Here is a 12,968-nt window from a genome sequence, read left to right as displayed (position 1 = left end):
TAGGGCAGAAATAGTGTCTTAAATTAGTTCTCAGTCTCCAGAGCTTGGCATGCAACAGGTAGTCAAAAAAAATGTTTGCAAGTAAATGAATGAGTGTTTCACAGTTGGTTTTTATGTTTATGGATGGTTGTATCTAGATTGTTTTTTTCTATGTGTTTCGGAAACGTATGTATATCATATACCATATGGTCTAGGATCCAGGATGTTATATAAATGTACCTTTCTAGCCTTACACCTCCCCATCATTCTCTTTGCCATATTAACTACTCCTGGTATCTGTCTGTATTCCACGCTGTCATACCTCAGACCTTTGAGATTTCCCCTGTGTTGTTTACACACCCTTGAATTCTCTCATTGGCATCTTCATCTGTCAGAATCCTAAGTGCCCTTTAAGGCAGGTATTACAAGTTCAGATGCCTAGAGGGGCTAATCAGGTAACATAAACAAGTCAAGTGAATTTCGGTGGAGATTATGGGGAACTAGAGAGCACTACCCTACCCTGTCTAAAAGATCCCCAGCAAATATTTGGCATGAGCTAGTTATTAACAAGTCGAATGTGGGCCCAGTGTCGCCAGATCTTTCAGTTTTACAAGGGAAGTTGGAAATTTCTATTTGTAAACAAACTCTGATTTTTAAATGTTACCAATTAGTATAGAAAAAAGTTTAAGCACTGTGCAGGCCAAACAAAAAAATCTGTAGGCTGGATTTGGGACTCAAAATCCCAGTTTGTGATCACTATTTTATGCTTTTTTCAAGTATTTAAAGTTCATGAGTGTTATTTCCTGATCCTAGGATACTTTTCCTTGCTCTCTGTTCTTTTAACATTTTGTGTGTACCTCAGTTATAGTGCTACTTCCAGGCTGCCTTAGTTGTTAGTATGTCTCTTTTTTAGTATGTTAGAAATGTTTTGGTGGCATTGATGGATTGGGTCTAATTTTGTGGTTAGTATATATTGGTAAAAACATGTGCTTATACATACCGAGGTCTGGGTGTATGTGTGTGTCTATGTATGTGTGGGATACGTTTATTTCTCCCCTGGTAATACTTGGTTATCCTGGAAACCAGCATCTCCTCCTTGTAAAAACACCAATAATATCTTGACTTTAATTGTCAAAGAGCCGTACTTCTGGAAGGAATTGAATTTGTTAACATTGCTGTTCAAAAGCTGGTCTGATGTAAATCTTATTCTGGTAGCTTAAATTTCATAATCTTCTCTCTGAAAAATTGAGGTAGGAATGATTAATGAGTAATAAGATTTTTTTAAAATGTCAAAAAAGGAAAAGTTGATAAATTGAAATTAAAAACTTTTGCTCTGTGAAAAGCTCTATGAAGAGGATGAAAAGATAAGCTACAAACTGGGATAAAATGTTTACAAACCACATATCTGACAAAGGACTTGAATCTAGAATATAAAAAGAGCTCTCAAAACTTAACAGTAGGGCTTCCTTGGTGGCGCAGTGGTTGAGAGCCCGCCTGCCGATGCAGGGGACACGGGTTCATGCCCCGGTCCGGGAGGATCCCACATGCCGCGGAGTGGCTGGCCCAGTGAGCCATGGCCGCTGAGCCTGCGCATCCGGAGCCTGTGCTCTGCAACGGGAGAGGCCACAACAGTGAGAGGCCCGCGTACCGCAAACAAAACAAAACAAAACAAAACTTAACAGTAAAAAAAAAAATCCAATTAGAAAATGAGCAAAAGATAAAAAAAGCTGTTTCACTGAAGAGGATATACAGATGGCAAATAAACACATGAAAAGATGTTCAATATCATTAGCCATTCGAGAAATGCAGCTTAAAGCTTAAAGCCATATTAAGCTGTCATAGTGCACCTATATCAGAATGGTTCACATAAAAAATAACACTGCCAAATGCTGGTGAGAATGAAGAGAAACTTGATTACTCATACATTGCTGGTGGGAATGTAAAGTGGTACGGCTACTTTGGAAAAGAGTATGGCAGCTTCTTATAAAATTAAGCAAGTACTATCGATTGCACTCTGGTCATTTATTCCAGGGAAATGAAAGCTTATATTCCCATAAAAACCTGTATATAAATGTTCATAGCCATTTTATTCGTAATAGCCCTAAACTGGAAACAGCCCAGACATCCTTCAACAGGTAAATGGTGAAACAGCTGAGATACATCCATACCAAAGAACACTGCTCAGCAATAAAAAGGGAGAAACTAGTGGTACAACAACTTGGATGAATCTTGAGGGACTTATGCTGAGTGAAAAAAGTAAATCTCAATAGGTTACATACTGTGTGATTGCATTTATATAACATGTTGAAATGACAAAATTATAGAGATGGAGAATATCAGTGGTTGCTGTGGGTTAGGAGGAGGGTGGGACATGGCTAAAAATAGATAACACAAGGGATCCTTGTAACTGAATTATTCTGTATCCTGACTTTGGTAATTGAATTATTCTGTATCCTGACTGTGGTAATCCTATTCTGTATCACATGAATTTGTGCATGTGATAAAATTTCATAGAACTAATTAAATGCACACAAATGAATGCATATAAAACTGGTGAAATCTGAGTAATGTTGGGGGATTGTATCTTATCAGCATCCTGGTTGTGATATGCTATAGTTACACAAATTGTTCCCTTGGGGGAAACTAGATGAAGGGTATATTAGATCTCTCTGTACTATTTCTTACACCTGCATGTGACTCGATAATCTCCAAAAGTTTATTCAAGTAACTTTTACCAAAAACAAGCTTATATAATTAATTTTTGGGGGTTGGGGGGCTTTTATTTTACCAGGCAATGATCTAATCATGTCGGATAAAGGTGATATTGAGACTGAAGTGATAACTGAAGCAACTTCCATCCTTGAAGATGAGAACTGTGAGCCAACCAAGAATTTTGAGTCAGTTGACCAAAGTGCCAAGTCAGAGAGTAAATCAGAACCTGTAGCTTCTACTCGGAAAAGACCAGAGTCCAAACCTTCCAGTGACCTTGAGACTTCAGACCTTCTCCCTGTTCAAACATCACAGGCTGCAGGCAAAGTAAAGTATCTATTAAAACATTGAGATTAAAAAGTATTAGGGTTAAAAGGAATACGGAATCAATACCAAATTGGGATTGCACCTATTTCTTTCTTTTTATAACCATAAAACAATTCTCTCAGTTCTATAAATGCTTTTATGAGTGGTTGCCTTTGCTATGTGGTGCTTACATTGCAGGTAACATACATCTGTCAGTCAAGCAATACACTTTTTGAGCCAACTAATATGTATCTGTTCACCCATACTTTTGGCCAATAATTAGCTACCTTGTATATACACTCTTATTTTCCTCTAATTTTTCCATTTTTCTTTGCCTTTGTTTTTCTGGCTACTGGGAAAAATAGGAGACTGTTTCCAAAGATGTACCCCACACCGGATGGGGCTATTGGGGAAGTTGGGGAAAGTCCTTGCTCTCCTCAGCCTCAGCTACAGTAGCCACAGTAGGTAAGGTCATCAGTCATTTTATTCATTTTTGTGTGCATTTTGCTACAGATCTGTGTTCAAAACGACTTTGTTAATCATTCTTCTTCCATGATTACTCAAAGGCTTTATAGTTTGAAGATACATTAGTAATGATGGGCTGATTTATACTGCCACTAGAATTGGTAACGTATTTCATTAGAAGGTTGACATTTAGGAATTAATATAAAACTATTCATTGGTGATAATAAATCAATTTTTTTTTCCTTTAGTAAGGATACACTCCCAAAGATGAGTTATATATGGTCAAAATAACATGTCTTCTGGTTGTAATGAATTTTAAAATCTGTGGTTTTAATTTTCAGCTTGTTTCTTCAGTTTTGGTGACTAGTAGCAAATAAATTCAAATATAAAAATGTTATTTTTTCTCATTAGGACAAGGTATTTCAAATGTCATTGAGAAGGCAGAGACTTCCCTTGGAATCCCTAGTCCCAGTGAAATTTCATCTGAAGTCCAGTATGCAACAGGTCAGTATATGGAAACATTAAGGCCTAGAATTATAAACTGAAATGGAATAGTTAAGCTCATTTTTTTCAGTAGATGTTTTTTGACTGTCTGATATTCAGGGCATCATGGGGCTGATGAGAAATGGGATTTGGAATCTTTGGCTTTAACCACTCAGGTGTCTCTTTACTTTCCTCATCTATGAAATTGGGTGATATTTTATATTGCAGAGGACTGTTACAAACATTAAATAAGTAAAGCCATGAATGTAGATTGTAAAAATTGCCTCGCTTTGTGCTTGGCACAATTGAGTAAGAGCCCAGTAAGAGTTAGCTGAATTTGAATCTACTGTGGCATGAAAAAATGTTTTAATGTGTTAGTTTTGGTGCTGTTCCATGGTTCATTTTTTTAAGCCTTTTTTCTCTGTGCTTCGGTTTGGATAGTTTTTGTTGTGGCTTCAGGTTTACTGATCTTTTCTTCTGCTGTGTCTAATGCTGTTAAGTCCATTCAGTGACTTTTAAATTTTAGATATATTTTTCAACTCTAAAAATTCCATTTGTTTCTTTTTTTGTCTTCCATTTCTCACCTCCTTATGTATATATTTTAGTGTCCCTGACTGTCATCTCTGTCATTTGAATCTGTTTCTAGTGACCTTTTTTTTTTTCTTGCTTAGAGATAACATTTTCATTTCATTGATTGGATGCTGCACATTAGAAATGTTACCTTGCTGAGTGGATTTTGTAGTCCTTTAAAGGGTGTGAGTTTTGTTTGGAAGGCAGTTAAGATATTTGTAGCTTAGATTGATCTTTTGGTCTCGATTTTAAACTTCTTGAGCGTGATTTCTAGAGTAGCCGTTATTGTTAAGTGCTAGTTTAGATCAACTACCAAGTCTCTGACCCTTCTGAGGTCGCTACCTAATTTCCAGGTGTTTAACTAGGTCTCTCTACTTGATTGGTTGGAAGTCAAATGTCTCTCAGCCTAGCATGAGCTTTGGGCATTGTTTAGTTTACAGCTCCATGGCAGTTCTTTGCCCAGTATCGTGGAGTTTTCCAGTGCAGGAACAGCTTAGTATTCAGCCAAAGACTCAAGGGCACTCCTGTGTAGATAGTTGGAACTCTTTACCTCTGTATCTCCCTCCTCTCCAGTACAGGCATACCTTGGAGATATTGTGGATTCAGTTTCAGACCACTGCAATAAAGTGAATATCACAAAAAACGAGTCTCACAAATTCTTTTTTGGGTTTTCCAGTGCATATAAAAATTTATACTATATTGTAGGCTATTAAATGTACAGTAGCATTATGTCAAAAAGAATAATGTATATACCTTAATTAAAAAATACCTCATTGCTGAAAAATACTGACCATTATCTGACAGCGGAGGATTGCACAAACCTTCAGTTTGTAAAAAAAGAAAGCAATATCTGCAGAGCACAATAAAGTGCTTGTGCTTCATGCACAAGGTATGAGGTATGCTTGTACTCTGACCTGCAAATTCCAGGTGCTTCAGCTTTCCTAGATTCCAGTCTCTGTCTCTTCTACTTAATAAGACTGCCATGCTCTGCTTGGGTTTCCCCTCCCTGTGCTGTGGTCTGGAAAGCAAGCCAATCATAGAGTTCTCATCATTTGTTTCTCTTCTCTCCTGAACCATAGTACAGTATGGTCTGTAGTCCAATGTCTGGAGATAATTGTTTCTTATATTTGTCCAGTTTTCTAGATGCTATGGTAGAAGGGCAAGTCTGACACCAGATAATCCATCATAGTTGGAAGCAGAAGTCCTCCCTACAATAGATTATTTGTTGATCTCCTGTAAGAGATTTTAGTGTTAATAAAATAGAACAGATTTTAAACAAATCTTTGTAATGCATGTCTGAATCCTGTGAAGAAGCATAATTTTCCAGGATAAAGTTTAAAGTAGACTGGATTTTTAAAAAGTCACATTTATTGAGTTATAATTTACGTAAAGTTCACTCTTTTTAGATACAATGATCCCTTGATATCCATGGGGGGATTGGTTCCCGGAGCCCCCCCCCATGGATTCCAAAATCCTCAGATGCTCAAGTTCTTTATACAAAATGAGTATTCACGGGTTCAGCATCCATAGAACAGAGGGCCAACTGTATATAGTTTTACATATTTTAACAAACATACTGTCCTGTTTATGCTATGTAATCACAGTCCATTGTGATTATACAGATATAGAATATTTCTTATTTTTGTATAGACAAGACTTGAGAATATTTTCATTCCTCCCCCCCCAAAAAAAAATCCCCTCATGCCCCTTTGTAGTCATTCCCCTCCACCTATTCTTAGCTCTTGGCAACCACTGATCTGTTTTCTGACCCTGTGGTTTTACCTGTGCAGAAGATCATATGAATGGAATCACACAGTATATAGTCTGTTATATATGTCATAGGTTGTTCAAAAGACTGGATTTTGTTTTTGAAATGAAAATGAAAAACTGCCTTAACTTTTATTTTAAAATAGGCAAATGGTTTAAAATAATAAAACAAAAAGTACTAAGGCCTTGTGTGTTGGAAATAAAGTGTAATTTTTAAAAATTCATATAGATGCTAATAAAGCAAAACTATTTACGGACTGTCTCTTCATATTTACACATCCCTTCCCCACTATAGGAGAGACAAGTGCCAAAGAGAATGAAAACTCCTCTCCAATGAGTGGACCATTTGGGGTATTCTCTACCATCTCTACTGCTGTTCAGAGCACAGTGAGTAAAAATTGCAAGGTGGCCTGCTTCCTTCCATGATTATAATGGGTTTTTGTCTCTTTCTCTTTCTTTTCCTTGAAAAGTCATGGGGACTGATTCCTCTTATGGGAGTTCAAATTGCTGAAGATCATTCACTTTGATCTTAGGGTAAAGTGAGAGCTAACTTGAAAACTTAAAAGAAGTAAAAGAGGGAGCAGGAAATGCAGAGTAATAGAGAGGCAATGTACCTAATATTTTATGGACTAAGAATTCTTAGTTTGGTGGCCCTAGAAAAACATCTCTACTTTACAAAAATATTTTTGTCATAATTATATCTTTTAGGCAAAGGGAAGATGAGATGTTTATGATAAATACTTATAAAACTATAGATGATTAGAAACATTTTTGAAAGGATTAAATAGGAAGCTTAATATCTTTCCTACATGAGGATAGATAGCTAGTACTTTTTTATTTTAACTTTTGTGTGGTTTTTTTTGTGTTTTTTTTTTTTTGCGGTACACGGGCCTCTCACTGCCGTGGCCTCTCCCATTGCGGAGCACAGCTCCGGATGCGCAGGCCCAGTGGCCATGGCTCACGGGCCCAGCCGCTCTGCGGCATGTGGGATCCTCCCGGACCGGGGCACGAACCTGCGTCCCCTGCATCGGCAGGCGGACTCCCAACCACTGCACCACCAGGGAAGCCCTTAATTTTAACTTTTTATTGAAGTATAATCTGTATACAGACGAGTGAAATCATAAGTGTTCAGTTTTAATTTTCACGACATGAGCACATGCAGACTAAGAAACAGAAGGGTGGTATATCAGATGTCTCCCCTGTGCTGTCTCCCAGTCTTCTGTGCCTCCCCCTCTTGCCGTCTAAGATAACCACAATCCAGTCTTCTGCCATCATAGATTAATTTTCCCTGCTATATGAACAAAATCATACAGAATGTACTCTAGTGTATCTAGTTTTTTTCACTCATTATGTTTATATAATTTATCCACAGTATAGTTTGTGTGGTGTATTCCATTTTCTTTGTTGTATTCCATCGAGTGACTATGTAACATTTACTCATTCCAGGGTTGGTAAGTATTGGAGTAATTTCCAGCTTTTAGGTTTTATAATAGTACTGCTATGGGTGTTCTTGTATGTCTTTTGATGAACCTCTACACATTTTTTTTTAATATTTAACCATGCGTGGAGTTGCTGGGTCATAGGATATTCACATGTTTAGCTATAGTAGATACTGACAAATAATATTCCAAAGTGGGTATACTGCTTTACATTCCCACAAGCACTGTATGATTGTTTTAGTTGCTCCTTGTTCTAGCCAGTGGTTGCTATTGTTAGCCACTATTTTATGAAATGAAAACATGCAGGTGTCTTTTTTCAGTATTATTGTAATGAGGTTGCATGTGTTTCCTAGGGAAAGAGTGTTATCAGTGGGGGTTTGGATGCCTTAGAATTCATTGGGAAAAAGACAATGGATGTAATAGCAGAAGGGGATCCTGGATTTAAAAGAACCAAGGGTCTGATGAACCGGACTTCCACACTGTCTCAGGTACTGTTTGCATTCCTGTCTGTATTTTGATCTGTATTTTTGCCTTTGGTAATTTGGGACCTTCTTATTATTTCCTTTTGAGGACTTTTCAGTGTTTTTTGTTTTTTGTTTTTTGTTTTGTTTTGTTTTTGGTAAGGGGATGCATAGCTCTAATGCTTAGAAAAATGCCCAGTTCTTTTTTTTTCCTCCTGTTTCCTTTCTACAGGAGCCTCTTGTCAGTGCAATATAAGATGCCAAGTCCTTTCAGGGTTGTTATTAGATTAATGGTAAAACCACTGTCAGAGAAACACCTGGTTCCTGGGGTGTTATTTACCCTGTCTAGGAGCAAATTATGTGATCATATTTTCCCTGCAGCTCCTGAGCCTATCCGATTTGAATCACAATTCCAAGAATGAAAGGGCAGTGTTACCCGTCTCAGTTTGCTTCCCTTGACTTTCAGAACTCACCCTTAAGCTCTTGTTACTTGTTGCAGTGTAATGCCTTGATCTCTTTCAGGTTTTAAGAGAGGCGAAGAAGAAAGAAGAGCAATGGACCACCAATGAGGTTACCATGGAAACGGACAAGAAAACTCATTATGGGCTACTCTTTGATGAATTTCAAGGCCTTTCACATCTAGAAGCTCTGGAGATGCTCTCCCGAGAAAGTGAAATAAAGGTAATTCCAAACCAAAAATTTCAACTGGAGTAGTCTTTAAGCAGAAGCACACTGCATAGTTTCTTTTCCTTTTGTGCAGTTGGAGGATGAAATGTATGTCAGGTAGAGGCTTGAGACTCTCTGAAAATACTATACCAAAATAAACAAAAAAACTAATTTTTGAACTAATTGCTAGAAATAGAATGAGTCAAGTGTTGTTTCTCTAAATTTAAACAAAAATGGACAGATTGGGCTTCCCTGGTGGCGCAGTGGTTGGGAGTCTGCCTGCTGATGCAGGGGACACAGGTTCGTGCCCCGGTCCAGGAAGATCCCACATGCTGCAGAGTGGCTGGGCCTGTGAGCCATGGCCGTTGAGCTTGTGTGTCCAGAGCCTGTGCTCCGCAATGGGAGAGGCCACAGCAGTGAGAGGCCCGCGTACCGCAAAAAAAAAAAAAAAAAAAAAAAGGACAGGTTAACAAAGAGGTCTTAATAGCATATCTATTATTTTTCCTTCATCTTGTTCTTTTTTTTTCTTTTTATAAGTTTCTTCGGCTTAAGCTGCCAGTTTGGATACAGTTACCTGTTAGCATTTAATTAATTCAAGACTATTCCATTTCCTCCTAATTTCTAAGCTGTTGTTAAGCACTAATAATTTCCAGACATTTCTGCTTATATTATTTTTGGAAGCACAATTCTCCGTACCTTTCTTTGATGACCTGCCTCTTGTATTAAGGTTCTTGAGGAAGAGCCTGTGAACTCATACTTTTAATTTTAATATGATCCATAGCCTCTTCATTTGAGAATGTTTTTCTTTTTCTCTCATACTCCCACTTACTATTTTATATCAATTCAGGTGAAATCTATTCTTAATTCTCTAAGTGGAGAAGAATTGGAGACTCTAAAATGTGAGTTGGAGCAACTCAAAGAAGCATTTTCCCTAGCAGAGTTCTGTGAGGAAGAGGAGGAAGAGAAGAAAGGTAACATGGAAATCCAGCATCTGAGTGGGAGGGATGTAGTGTGTTTATATGCAGTGATTGTCCTTGAAATAAATCTCTCCAATTAAATTAACTCTTTTTTTAAAATTGAAGTGTAGTTGATTCACAGTATTGTGTTAGTTTCAGGTGTATAGCAAAGTAATTCAATTATATACATATATTTTTCAGATTGTTTTCCATTATAGGTTATTACAAGATATTGAATATAATTCCCTGTGCTATACAGTAAATCCTTGTTGCTTATCTGTTTTACGTATAGTAGTTTGTATCTGTTAATCCCATATTCCTAATTTATCCCCCCTTCCCCTTTCCCCTTTGGTAACCATAAGTTTGTTTTCTGTGTCTGTGAGTCTGTTTCTGTTTTGTATATAGATTCATGTGTACTATTTTTTTTAAGATTCCACATAAAAGTGCTATCATACAGTATTTGTGTTTGCCTCTCTGACTTCACTTAGTATGATAATCTCTAGGTCCATCCATGTTGGTGCAAATGGCAATATTTCATTCTTTTTATGGCTGAGTAGTAGTCCCTTCTGTGTATATATACCACATCTTCTGAAACCAATTGTCTGGTTATGTAATATCTTGCTAAATGGTATCTTACTCTATGTAAAAGAGTCCTGATATGAAATGGTCTTTGAATATGAGTTTTTAAAGCTGTCTTGAGGTATTGAGAAGGCAATAAGCATGGTGGATAAAAGGACGGGTTTTGGAGTTAGACCTGGGTTCTAAATCAAGATCTGCCATTTATTAAGCCATGCAACTTTGTGAAATTACTTAACCCTGAGTGTCTGCTTCATCAGCTGGTGAGTAGAGGTAGCTAATTCCTCTCAGTTTGTTATAAGGACTAAATTAAATATTATGTTTAATGTGTGGCTCATAGTAAACACTAAACAAATGGTGGCTATTATTTTCATTATTAGGATGGCGTAAGTAAATAAATAAAGATCTGCATTTTCAAAGTCTCACTTAGCAGGAAACCTATAAATTAATTTTGATTTGCTTAAGTTGCTCCATTGTTCTTAACTAAGCCCTGGTGTGACAATCCCTGGTTATTTATGAACTTAATTAAGGTTATTTGTACATAGTGCCTAACAGGATTTGTTTAATTTAGTTGACATCTGGCTTCACATAGTGATCAGAAATCCTGATCTTTAAATACCATTCAGAGGACTCTAAGGGAATTTCTAAACAGATGGATTTGTGTCTATAATATTTTTATTCCCTGTTTGCCTGAGATCAGGATTCTGCAAAGATAGCAGTGGAGTGCTGCATGCCACCCTTCCCAATGGCCCTCTGCAGTGATTTTGGTTGAGAATGCAACACTGACCTTGGTATTTAATTATATCTCAATGAAGTTTTTTTTAAAAAAGTGGTAGCAGAGGGGAGAGAAAACCACAGAACCTAGTTCTGGTGATGTTGATCATCTTCAGTTTCTATCAGCATCCTTAGCCCTTGTCCCTCTATCTTATATACTCAATGCCTTCACTTTTTTAGGAGACTTCCAGCTTGAGGTGCCAGCCTCTCTCCTGAGTCCCTCCAAAGCACTAAACCTGTCTCCCTTCCATCCTTACATGCTTTATTCTAATGCAACAACTGCTTTTTATGCTCAAGTCTCTGGGGAGTACACGACAAGGATCTCCATTTTTTCCCCCTGTATTTTATTTTACCTTATTATTTTTTTAAATATTAATTTGTTTTATTTTTTAGATTCCACACATAAGTGATAACACAGTTTTTGTCTTTCTCTATCTGACTTATTTCTCTAAGCATAATACCCTCCAGATCTATACATGTTGCAAATGCAAACATTTTTTGATCAACGCTTAGCAGTAAAAGGTTTTTGAGCACTTAGACCCAATATGTGTATATTTGAATGTGTATAAATTATACACATATACTACCATAGTAATATATTATTTACATTCTAAAGTACATCCTAAAAAAGTACTTCTTGAAGAATGAGATAAATGACTACAAGTAAAAGTTGCATTTTTTTCCTCCTGCACTCAATTTTTTGTGAACCCTTTGAGGTGATTGCATCCCACTTGGATTCAGATCCATCCCTTGTCTCACATAATTTAGAGCTTAACTGGGAAAGCAAAATGCCTTCCTGAGAGTCAGGTTTTTAGTAGAATATGATTTAGGAGTTGTTTACATGAGTTATATAGGTCACAGTTGTATCATTTAGTGAGATCGGCTTTTCCCAAACTATGTTATACCTGGGATCACTAAACCTTTTGAATTCTCTGCCTTGAATGCCAAGAGAGGACAGAAGAGCAGATGGAGAGAGAAGAACCAAGACAGATTTTTTTCCTAAGGATTCTGGGGAGAAAGCATGTATGAAGCAGTAGTAATTTGCCTTGGTAACCATGAACTGGTGTCTAAGAAATACATAGATTGTAAGTGCTAAGAGATTTCTGTGTACAGGATTTCTGTCCGTAGTCTTTGGTGGAGAGAAAACTTGGGCTGGGCTTCAAAGAGGAGATTGGATAGGATTTAGATGAATAGAGAGGAAAAGAGCCATTTCCTGTCATTTGTTTGGATGTGTTGATTGTTTTTGATCTTGACTCACCTGTTTGTTTGCATGTTTCTCAGGTATTAAGTATTCCATGTTCCACATCATCGCTCATCAAGCTTATTCCAAAGCTTCCTTACTATCCTTCCAACATTCTGGAATCCTCTTCCTTTCTTATTACCTACCCTTATTCTTATCTGGATCCTGGAATATTGCCTCAGGCTTCCTGCCTCCCTTCATGTTTCTCTTTTTATTTCATTCCCACCAGGAGCTAAAGTGATCTTTCTAAAATTTTAATTGGACTTACCTGTCTCTGTATAAAACTATTCAGCAGCTCCTCATTCTCTTAATAAAAGTTTGAATTCTTCACCATGGTTTATGTTGGCCTTTATTATCTGGATCCTGCTTACTTTCCTAGCTTCATTCTACCCCTCTTCTCTTTCTTCCATTAGGACACTCCCAACCATGTTAAACTTCTTGCCATGCTTTCTTTCACCTCTGGATCTTTGTACTTGTTTTCTCTGCCTGAAGCTCTTCCATTCTCCTGGCTAACTTGTACTTGTTTTTTATGTCCCAGCTTAAATCCATTTCTTTGGAAGCACATGCCTCTTACCCA

At 37.2% G+C, this 12,968-nt stretch overlaps 1 protein-coding gene across 2 annotated transcripts in view; it reads left to right on the top strand.

Annotated features, from left to right (window-relative positions):
• Nucleotides 1-12,968, top strand: part of FAM114A2 (family with sequence similarity 114 member A2) — a 38,139-nt gene that overhangs the window by 757 nt on the left and 24,414 nt on the right. For both annotated transcript variants that reach the window (XM_029218516.1, XM_029218517.1), the window contains exons 2-8: nucleotides 2,771-3,015; nucleotides 3,360-3,459; nucleotides 3,871-3,963; nucleotides 6,575-6,666; nucleotides 8,072-8,206; nucleotides 8,702-8,860; nucleotides 9,693-9,816. In XM_029218516.1, coding sequence (XP_029074349.1) covers nucleotides 2,785-3,015; nucleotides 3,360-3,459; nucleotides 3,871-3,963; nucleotides 6,575-6,666; nucleotides 8,072-8,206; nucleotides 8,702-8,860; nucleotides 9,693-9,816 — 934 coding nt within the window. In that variant the 5' untranslated portion in view covers nucleotides 2,771-2,784. The remainder of the gene's footprint in view (nucleotides 1-2,770; nucleotides 3,016-3,359; nucleotides 3,460-3,870; nucleotides 3,964-6,574; nucleotides 6,667-8,071; nucleotides 8,207-8,701; nucleotides 8,861-9,692; nucleotides 9,817-12,968) is intronic.

This window comes from Monodon monoceros, unplaced genomic scaffold (genome assembly GCF_005190385.1).
Source record: "Monodon monoceros isolate NGI ecotype Baffin Bay Population unplaced genomic scaffold, NGI_Narwhal_1 Super_Scaffold_12, whole genome shotgun sequence".
NCBI classification, from domain to species: Eukaryota; Metazoa; Chordata; class Mammalia; order Artiodactyla; family Monodontidae; genus Monodon; species Monodon monoceros.
The sequence above is the reverse complement of the archived record's forward strand: the minus strand, read 5'-3'. Positions and strand labels throughout refer to the sequence as shown.